The 9,957-nt window shown below is 50.8% G+C and overlaps 1 protein-coding gene across 9 annotated transcripts in view; it reads right to left on the bottom strand.

Annotated features, from left to right (window-relative positions):
* Nucleotides 1-1,220: 1,220 nt before the first annotated feature.
* Nucleotides 1,221-9,957, bottom strand: part of TCF7 (transcription factor 7) — a 76,098-nt gene continuing 67,361 nt past the window's right edge. For 4 of the 9 annotated variants that reach the window (XM_074603559.1, XM_074603558.1, XM_074603561.1 and 1 more), the window contains 2 exons: nucleotides 4,783-4,803; nucleotides 1,221-4,666 (listed from right to left, as the gene is read on the bottom strand). In XM_074603559.1, coding sequence (XP_074459660.1) covers nucleotides 4,503-4,666; nucleotides 4,783-4,803 — 185 coding nt within the window. In that variant the 3' untranslated portion in view covers nucleotides 1,221-4,502. Of the gene's footprint in view, nucleotides 4,827-8,611; nucleotides 8,613-9,055; nucleotides 9,129-9,957 lie in introns of all 9 variants that reach the window. The other 5 variants (XM_074603566.1, XM_074603565.1, XM_074603560.1 and 2 more) reach the window with 5 other exon arrangements.

Here is a 9,957-nt window from a genome sequence, read left to right as displayed (position 1 = left end):
TCCAGAATACACTAGTTTCGTCCTTGGAGCGCTGTGTTGCGAATAGAGAAGGCTAAACTGTAATGGTGTTCTGTGGTGGAAGCCCACGTACATTCCTTGAGGCGCTTGTCATGGGACTGGGATCCCTGTTTGTTAGAGCCACTGCCTTGCGTGATGCCTCACTGGGCTGTAGGATGAGGAAGAGACAAAGACATGTAGTTTGTCTTCCTTATTACCTTGTTTCTGCTTTGTTTGTCATACCTGCCGAAGACACACCTGTGACCCTGTGGTGAGACTTGCTCATTATTAGAACACCCTGCCTAAACTACAGCCCTCGGTGGTCAAATGCTGTAATGGTGGAGCTTCTGCTGGAGCTGCAGGGTCCTACCAGTTGGCTGTTGGTGCAGCACCAGTTGGTGCAAGTGTGGAGGTATAGCGTAGTAGTGTGTAGAAGAAAGGGCTAGTCTGGGTGCTCAAAGCATTATATAGCTTTGACAGATTTTTTAATGCTATTAGTCTTGCTAGTTAGAATTCCATCCAACTTATTTTCTCTAATGAAATTCCCCTGTAGTGCCGTCTCCGATTTCATCCAAATTCTGTAGCTGCCTGACACCTATGTCAGTATGGGAAAACACCTTTTTTCCTTTTTTTTTTTTTTTTTTAAAAAAAAATATCTCTGGAGGTACCACCCTCTCAGTTGTCTCATCTGCTCCAGTAATATTAGTGCTGGGCTGTAGAGAACAACCCTCTTTCGGAAGGCGCTGAGACAGCTCGGCGTGCCCCCCGCCTGCTGCACGGGGTCTCTTCTCCAGCTCAACCCCATGGCTGTCCCTGCGGTGACAGACACCGGCTGTGTGCTTGGGAGTTCTTCAAGAAGCAACTGTCCAATTTCCCACTGTGAAACTTCATGGTGCTGTTTAACTCGTATGGTGCTGCCCTAATTTTCTTTTTTTTTTTTTTTTTTTAATCGGAGATAGCTCTTCTTGGCTGAAGTGATAAGTGTGAGGCAGGGAGGGGGAAGGCAAAGCCTCAGTAGTGATTGTAGAAGGTATTTTTTTCTTGGTCTTGGCTTACTATTTCAGTCTTACCCACTGAAGACTGGGGAAACTGAAATATAGAATAATTGGGAATTACTCTAAAAGCTGTTCATACAACTGCCATGGGGGGGGGAGAACCAGGAGCCTCTTGAATTCTAAGAAACAGTTATTTGACAGTGCGATAGGATTATAACTTCCAGTGGCCTGTTTTGAATAGCCAGTCTGGCAATTTCTTTATTTATAAAGCTATAAACATATTTTGAACATAAAAGCCAAAAAATACAAACTCAAGGAAGTAAAAAAATTACAACAAATGAGGGATAGTCATTGAGACAAATGAAAGTACAGCTGCAAAACATTTATCCCTGCTACATACATACAGTGGTTTTACTTGGTTTAATGAAGTGGTACTTCCATGACTTCTACATTCAAACTGATTTCAGGAATTCAAATACATATTTCAAGAAGAGTTGAAATTGCTGCAAAAACTAAAGAAAAAAAAAAAAAGAATCTTGTTGCGATAAAAACTTAAGGGCAAAGTTTTCCTTCTATTAAAAAAAGAGTATTAACACAAAATAGTAACACTTCATATAGCATTTCTAAAGACACTTTTTTGGTATTTATAAAAGTAACTTTGTTTTGGCATTGGTTATCAGCCATGGGGCGTGTAACAGAAGCTGGTCGTGCTCCCTGTTTTGTCTTGGAGATGGGCAGCTTAAAGGTCTCTTATCTGGTGTTTTGGGGGCGGGGAACAAAAAAAAAAAAAAAAGATTAAATTTTTTCAGTTACACCAGTATAAACTGAAGGTGTTGTGGTTTACCAGGCAGCTACTCTGAGTTTATACTGCGGTAGCTGAAAGCACAGGGTAAGGTCTGGCGATGAACCTGTACGTTACGGCAACGCTGCTGGGCCGTGAGTGCACGAGGAAAGGCCCCGGACAGGGGGGCGGTGGGTCACGGGGGGATTTTGCAGGAATGGGATGGAAGAGCGACGGTGGGGCTGTGGTACAGATGCCGGTCAGCGTGCCCTGCGCCAAGGCGGGCGTCCACAGCACCATGGAGGGGCCAAAGGAGCCTTGAAATAAACGGGTGACGATCCCGGTGAATTCTGAAATGAGCGACGGCTGCTCTGCGCGCGCCAGGTCGGGATACGCCGTTTGGTGCTGCTCAGGACTCTCCCCTGAATTTCCTCTGGTGTTACTTAGACGCATCTGCTTTTTCATTTATACCTGCCTTTGCTCTGCTGCGAAGTCAACACGTTTCATCCAACCCCGAGATACCGATCGGGTATTAAATTACGCCAGCTTTACACCCAGCCTTGAGTTACGCGAGGCCACTGTGGCCAGTTTGTCACCTGGGGCGTTCGGGGCAGCTGACACCTCGGCAGCACCTTACAGCAGAGGCTCTCACAGGGGTGAACGCTGAGCTGAGACACAGCTAATTTTGGGTTTTTTTTAAGCAATTTTTTTGTTTGGTTGGTTTTTTTTTTTTTAAGTCAAGTGATAAAGAGAGGTTATATCAGATCTGGGAAGAGCCTGCTGGGTTCCTCTGGGCGGCACTGGAGCATGCTCTTGTCTAAGCCTGCTGAGATAATTCAAACCCCAGCAGATCGGGGATTGATCTAGCGCTGTGTCATTAACCCTCCGAGCGCAGTACGCACACGACCGAGTGTCCAGCTGGCAGTCGGTTCAGGTAATGCTGCTTCTCTAAGGGTTAAAATGTTTCTGTCGAACTTGAAAATGACTCTTTTTTTTTTTTTTTTTTTTCAAACTTTCCAGGTTTGTGCACGTAGCTTTCATTCAGTGCTTCTGAAGTTGCATTTACACAGGAGAGGAATAAAGCAATAGGTTTAGATCTTCTAAACTAAGACTGGAATTAAAAAAATCTACACTACTATAAGCAAAAGTACCTAAATAAAAGGAATAAACCCAAAGCTGCTCTACAGACTAATCAGATTTGTTTTTTTTTTTTTAAATTTTCAATCTTTGAGGCATAAAATTCTTTTAAAAGTTATGTTTAGCCCGATGTAAAAAATTAGGGTTTGTGGTTTTGCGTTAAGAAAAAAAATATAAAAATATTTTGTACATTATAAAGGTCATCTTAAATTTCTTGCGGTTCTACAATAATATTACTACATGATTGGTCTTCGGTACTCTAAAACCTATTCTGTAAAGTAGAAAAAAATAGGACCCCCCCCTCTCCCTCTGTGTGGTGTTATTTTTCTCTTCAGCAGTCTACAACAGATTTCTTTCAAGCAGGAAAAAATCTGCAGTGGACTAAATTGTGGTCTCTGAGAAGTCGGTAAACCTGAAGTAAATCACGAACTTGGATTAATTTGGGATTTACATCGGTTCTGGGAGATCAGGATCTGCCCACAGTGTTTTTTGTTTATCGAGCTCAAAATATAAATAAACCACCAGAAACCGGTAAACGTTTTCAAGCTGGAGAGAACACATTTGGCATCATCTCGGGAGCGGAGGGATCTTTTAGAAAAAGCTAGAGTAAGGTTTTTTTAAAAGGTTATACACCAAATTATGGAGAGAAGAAAAAAAAAAAGGTTCAGATCTTGCCGAGGGTGGGTACGATGGAGGCCAGAGGCGGAGAGCGGGGTAGTGTGCCCTTCTGCGGCCGGGCCAGCGCGGTCCTCTGCCCGCTGGGGACGTTTCTGACCCTCCACAATTCCTAACGGCGAGGGAGACCCTGCACCCGGCAACGGGACCTGCAGCGGCCGGTGCCGGCTCCTCTGCGGGGCCGGTGTGTGCTCCCTTCTCCTCCGCGCGCCGGCGGGACGGGACACGGCCGCACAGAGCCCCTGCACCTGTAAACAGTTCTCTTCCTGTTCTCAAACAAGAAGTTGGAAAAAAAGTTCACCTTGTCGGTTTAAATATTTCATTTCTCTCGTCAGCTGGTGGGATGAGAAAGCCAGCATCGCTACATTGCATTTTCAGACAGAAGGGCTTTTTAAAAAAAATGCTCTTATTCCAGCTTTTCCAGCTCGGTGGTCTGAGGGCCAGGAGAGAGGCGTGAGGGGGTGTTGAAGCAGCTGGGAGGGCGGGGGGGGGGAAGGCAGGGTCGGGCTGACAGCACCTACGTCTACTGCAGCAAGCCGGGAGCTTTCTGCTGTACTGGATGGTAATGCAGTTAAAAAAAAAAACAACACCAAAACAACAGGAAAACCCCCAAACAAACAAAAAATAAAGCAGCACAGGGCAGGGACAAAAGGCTTGTTTACTCATCAGCACTTTAAATTTTGGCAAGTACTTATTTTTTACCTTTTTTTTTTTTTTTTTTGAAATTGCTTTTCTATCCTTAACGCCACCCCCCGCCCCCCCCAGAAGAAACACCAAATGAGTTTTCCAGCATCCTTGTTGCCTAACTTTGCACGTTCTACAGCGAGATGGGGAATTGGGATGGTCCTTTCCAGCGAAATCAGGTGGGAGAGCGCCAAGTGCCCAGTGTCCCGGCCAAGGCGGCTGCGCGCGCGGGACTATGTCCCCGCCGAGGCCGCGCTGTACGCCGGGGACTCTGCGGGCGCAGAGGAGCACCTGGTGATGGGTCTGGAGGAGCCGGAGGCGGTGTGGAGGTGAGCGGAGACGGGGAAGGGGTCGGGCTGTTCTCTGTGTGCGGAGTCGGCGGGGGCTGCGAGCTTGTCTGAAGGAAAAGCAGAGGAGATGCATTGGAGTGCGTCCGGAGGAGAGGGAGGGGAGTCTATAGCACTTCCATCGGAAGAAACTGGGCTGGCACAGCGTCCTTCTCCTTGTAAGTACCGAATGCACTTCTTTTTCCTCCTAGGAACAGTGAAGAGAGTTATCTGTGAATAAAGGGTGAGCGCGTGGTCACACACCAGTCGTAAACCAGCGCTCGGCGCAAGCTGGGTTGCGCAGCCGGATGGGGACCTGCGGTCCCCGGTCACCGCGGACCTCGGCAGGGTCCCCTCGGTCGTTGTGACCTGCGGCCGGGCTCCCCTGGTCACTCTGGCCCCCATCCGGGCTCCCCTGCCCACCGCGGACCCTATCTGGGCTCTCCTGGTCACTGCGAACCCCGGCCGGGCTCTCCTGGCCAACACAGCCCCCGGTCGGGCCCCCCCCGGTCACCGCGGCCGCCGGCCGGGCGCTGCCTCCTCCCGGCCCGGGGCCGGGGCTGCGCGGCTCCGCGGCCACCGCCAGGCGGCGCCATAACGGCGGCCCCGCGGGGAAGGGCGGGCGCTGCGCTGCGCGGCCGCGCACAACCCGCACTGGCGGTGCCCGCCCCGCGCCCGGCCGGCGGCTGCGCTGGGCCGGGGGGTGCTGGTGCCGCGACAGCGCGGTGTGGGCTGAATCCAAACGGAAAGGGTTCAGCCACGGGACAGGGGAGGATGGGGGCGGGGTGCGGCGGAGGGGGGGGGTGGGTGTTATAAAAACAAGAATAAAAATAATAATAAAATCTAAATAATAAAAATGAAAAGAATAAAAATAAAAACAATAAAAATGGCAATAAAAAATCAAAATAATAAACCCCCAAACAATAATAAAAAAATAACAAATATAAAAATAACAAAAATCAAACCAATAATAAAAGTCAAAATAAGGGGGTCATTTGATGAGAAGCTCAACATGAGCCAGCAACATGCGCTGGCAGCCCAGAAACCCCCCGCAGCCTGGGCTGCATCCCCAGCAGCGTGGGCAGCAGGGCGAGGGGGGGATTCTGCCCCTCTGCTCCGCTCTGGGGAGACCCCCCTGCAGTGCTGCCTCCAGCTCTGGGGCACCAACAGCAGAAGGACACGGAGCTGTTGGAGCGGGGCCAGAGGCCAGCGGCTGTGGGCGCTCGGACAGGGCGTGGGGCACAGGGCATCGCTGTGGTCGGGGGTGCCAGGCCGTGCACTGCCAGGACACTGCCCTCCGCACCATTTTTGGCCTCTCCCCTCAGGCAATGCAAGACAGCGCAAAATCTTAAGGTCTGAAGACCTCATTTCCTAGCACTTTCCTAGACTTGTGCACAATATCATCGACTTACATCATTCTGCAGCAAAAGCCTCTGATCTCAGCCACCTCTGCATCGCAAAATACTTTACGTTCATCCCCACCTCTACCCATGACTCAGTGACTCCGCTGAGGTGAAAGTGCTCAACAGATTCAGGAAGCGGGAAGAAAATGGTGTGGGACCAGCTGGAAGACACGGTCTGAGGCTGGCTGAGGTCCTGCTTTGGATGTTAGAGTAGTCCTGAGCCCTTCAGAGGACTTGTTGGTCTTTGGAGGGTAGATCACCTTCGAAACTGCTAATGAAGCTAAGGAGAAACCAGCTCTGACACTTCAGGCTGTGGCTGTGCTGGGCAGGGAACGTTTGCTGAGGTCTCTCCCTTAGGAAGCAGGGGTACAAGGACAAAACCCAACGTAGACAGACACTGGAGAGAGACATTAGGCCGAAGAAGGCCCTGAATGGACCTGCAACTGTGAAAAACTCGGTTCCATGCCCCCTCTCTGTGGAGCATGATAAATAGAGCTCGTCTGCTGGGGAAGATTTACTCATAAAAAGGGTTTTTTACAGAAAAGTACCCCATCAGTGGCAACTCTCCTCCCCTAGCCCTGCTTTCCCAGTAAGAAGCCCACTGGGGCTGGGAAGGTCAGCAGGACAGCGGTGCCTGAGGAGCAGGGCTCGGTCTCCTTCATCCCCTGAAGAAGATATTCAGGTTCCCCACTTGTTCCTATGTCATGATTTGGGGCTCTCAAAAATACAAGTCCTACATCACCCTTGCCGTGACCGGATTTGGGCACGATTTCTCCACATCCCTTGACAATTCTGCTCTGTGGTATGAAAACCAGGAATATTTGCCCTGACTTCCAGGTGTCGGCTCATACGCCCAGCCGACTTTAACTACTGCTGGCTGGTCCCTCGCGCTGTCTCGTGTTGTCTCTACATACTCTGAGCTGGTTTTCCTTCTCTTCATGTGACAGATCCCTCACGTCACCTGCTACGGGTCCTCGAGCATCTCAGGGTAGTTTTAAACAACAGAGCTCTCAAGGTGTCACCTTAATAGTAGCGAGGGAACAATTCCTCTGCTGGAGATGGTATTAATGACTTTACAGCTAAACCAGCCAAAACGAGCATCTTCCTCCCGCCCGGCTCCCTGCCTCGGCTGTCTCATTTGAGGAAAACAGATCAAATGGAGAACTCGCTAATGCGGGCACACACCTTTCTTTGATCTTACTAATGAAAAACTAGACAGTGTTAGAATATGTATTAACTAGTCCGGTATTAAACATGACTTTGCACTGGCTGTGAACAAGAGAAGTGCTATTACTGCTGTCGGTGTCATCCTTAGCTGTGGTGACCCAATTAACACGATATGAAACACGGCAGCCCCGCTGAACGGAGTATTTAACTTGGAAGTTATTTTACAGGGGCTGTGATTTCCCAGCGCAGACGAGCCCCAGGAGAAGCTGTTTTCCCCATGGATGTCTCAGGAGTAGCCACAGGATGGGGAGTTCCAAGGCCCTGTTTAAGATGATACCAATCTATCCATCGATTGACTGATTTGATTTAAAATAACGGGGGAAAAAAGCAGATCTGGTATTACGGATTGCTGACAACGTGGCTATTACAGAGCTAAAGGGGTTTATCCCTCTCCCTTTAGGAACCACGGCACCCCGGAGCGGTTTGCCCGGGGGTGAGGGGAGGAGGGTGAAAGCTCTAGAGCAGGAACCCCCAGTTTTAACCAGTTAACCTCTCCCGTGGGGTGGGAACCCTCCAGTGGAAGTTGCTCTCCGCAGGTGACCAGACGTGTACGACAGGAGCCGCGGAGCCGGCAGCGGCACGTTAGTACGGGGAATTGCAGAAGGGCCGTGACTACCCGGGGCTCGAGAGGCAAAGGTTACAACACAAAAGCATGCTAAAGGTCTCCCAGCACTCCAGCAGCCTGTGTTAATTGGGAAGCAGTGCAAAGAAGCTGAATTAAAAGCGTTCAAACGAAGGCAGAGGGAAGTCGGAAGCACAACTCCAGAGATCCGGAGTCGTGCCCTGCGCTGCGGAGCGGGGCTCAGCTTGGTGGCATTGCTGTCTGCGTGACGGGGGTGACAAAAACCCCTCTCTGGACACCAGTAAAGTATTAGTTAGTTTCCAGATTCTTAACGAGTTTAAAAACGCGTGCTGGCTGCAGTCCCAGCGAGCCGGGGGGGTTGCTGCTGCCCGGCCCTGCGGGGTGCAGGACTCAGTGGCGGGGAGGGGACCTCACCTCGGGCTCAGCCACCGGGACCTGGGCTCGGGCTGCCAGCAAGCGCAGTGGCCACGCACCGTTGGGGGTCAGATTTGGGTAGGTTTTAGTCACTTTAAGCTGTGGTAAACACATTAACCAATACTTTACTTCCAGCTTTTGCTGGAGTCCTCGATGCACCGGCATTAAAAAAGTGCTATGAAATCCTCTGTCCAGGCTTGGACCCTCTTCGGGCTTCAGCGCCCAGGTCCAGAAGTCCCCCCCAGGAGCTTTTTCTGTCTGCTTGAACCTGCGGACTCCCCCCTGAGCCAGGTAACGCTCGGTTCACGCACTGAGGTTTATTATCTCCCGGGCACGTCCATTCTGGGCACTTCCGAACTGTCCCACTGCCCGCGGCTCTCCCACCCCACGCTGGGAACTGCCAGACTGCGGGGTCAAGAGGAGCTGGATCTTGAAATACAGGGTCAGCCCCAGTATAAATAGGAAAAAACCAAAACATTAACCACTCACTGCTGGCCCTAGGGTGCTATTAGAGGTCTATTTATATGGCCCTAGGAAATCTTTAATGGGGGAAGACAGCCCTGCATCAGGGTCACAGAGGTCTCCACCCTGGAAATAAGCTTTTAACGCCATCCAGCATCACATCACCATTGCCCCGGCGGGGGGTGGGGGGGGAATAACAACCCCAGGGCACAGCCTGACCCTCGCAGCTCGGACAACAGCTCCTGAGGATGCCCAGGGAGAAACCCCATCCGCGCCTGGCCGGAGCAGCCCCCGCCGGCGCTGGGAAGGGGCAGGGAGCCGAACCCCCTCGCCCAGGAGCACCCCAGCAGCGAGGAGATGCCGATACACACCTGCACGGGCCGCACCAGTCCGTTTGTTGGTTGAGGCCAAAGCGAGCTCTGCATTTCTTAGGAGAGGCAGGATCTGAACACAGAAGCATGCGCGGCGGAGAATGGGCAAGGCAGAGGCACAAAGAGGAGGAGGAGCAGGAGGAAGAAAAGAGGCAACATCATTTTAGCCACTTGAACACACGACTAACAGACTAAAATCCCATTTTTTTTTTTTTTCTTTTTTTTTTTTCCTGCAACAGGGCAGTGCCGGCACCACCTCTCCTGGAAAAAAGTGATCATTAGGCAAATATCGGTGATCGCTGCTGGCAGCTGGGGAAGAAGGAGGCTTGGGAAGCGGCCTCAGCTCTGGGAAATATGGGCAATTACAGGGAAATTCACAGCTCTTTGAATTATCTTAAGTCTGGAAAAGATGCCAAATCCCAGAGGCGCTGCCTGCGCCTGGTGTCTGCATCCTTACCTGCTCCCTGCCTGTCCCGCAGCGACTAGAGGGGCTGCCGGCGAGCTCGCACTGCGCCCGGAAAAGAAGAGGAGGAAACGTTGCAGAAGCAGGCTGAAAGCAGAGTTAGCACCAAGGAGACCCAGGCCCCGGGTTATTCTGCTCTGCTCCCCACCATTCCCCTGCCAGTTTCCATGGAAAAGCTGTTCTCCCTGGCCTGTCCTCAAATGTTGCAGTTTTGCTGTATAATTATGGGACTCATTGGGGCGAAGCCCTGTCTGCTTTCATGCACCTCATGTCTTTTCTCTAGTGCTATGAATGGGATTTGAACAGCACATTTCTGTGCTGGATTCACACTCCCTCCTTCAGCCACCACCGGTGTCTCCTGTTGCGTACGACCAGCAGCTGGTTTTCAGTCCGTAACAGGTGAAATTATCACGCATATCGATATATAAATATCTACATA

This window comes from Larus michahellis, chromosome 11 (assembly GCF_964199755.1).
Source record: "Larus michahellis chromosome 11, bLarMic1.1, whole genome shotgun sequence".
Taxonomy (NCBI): domain Eukaryota; kingdom Metazoa; phylum Chordata; class Aves; order Charadriiformes; family Laridae; genus Larus; species Larus michahellis.
The sequence above is the reverse complement of the archived record's forward strand: the minus strand, read 5'-3'. Positions and strand labels throughout refer to the sequence as shown.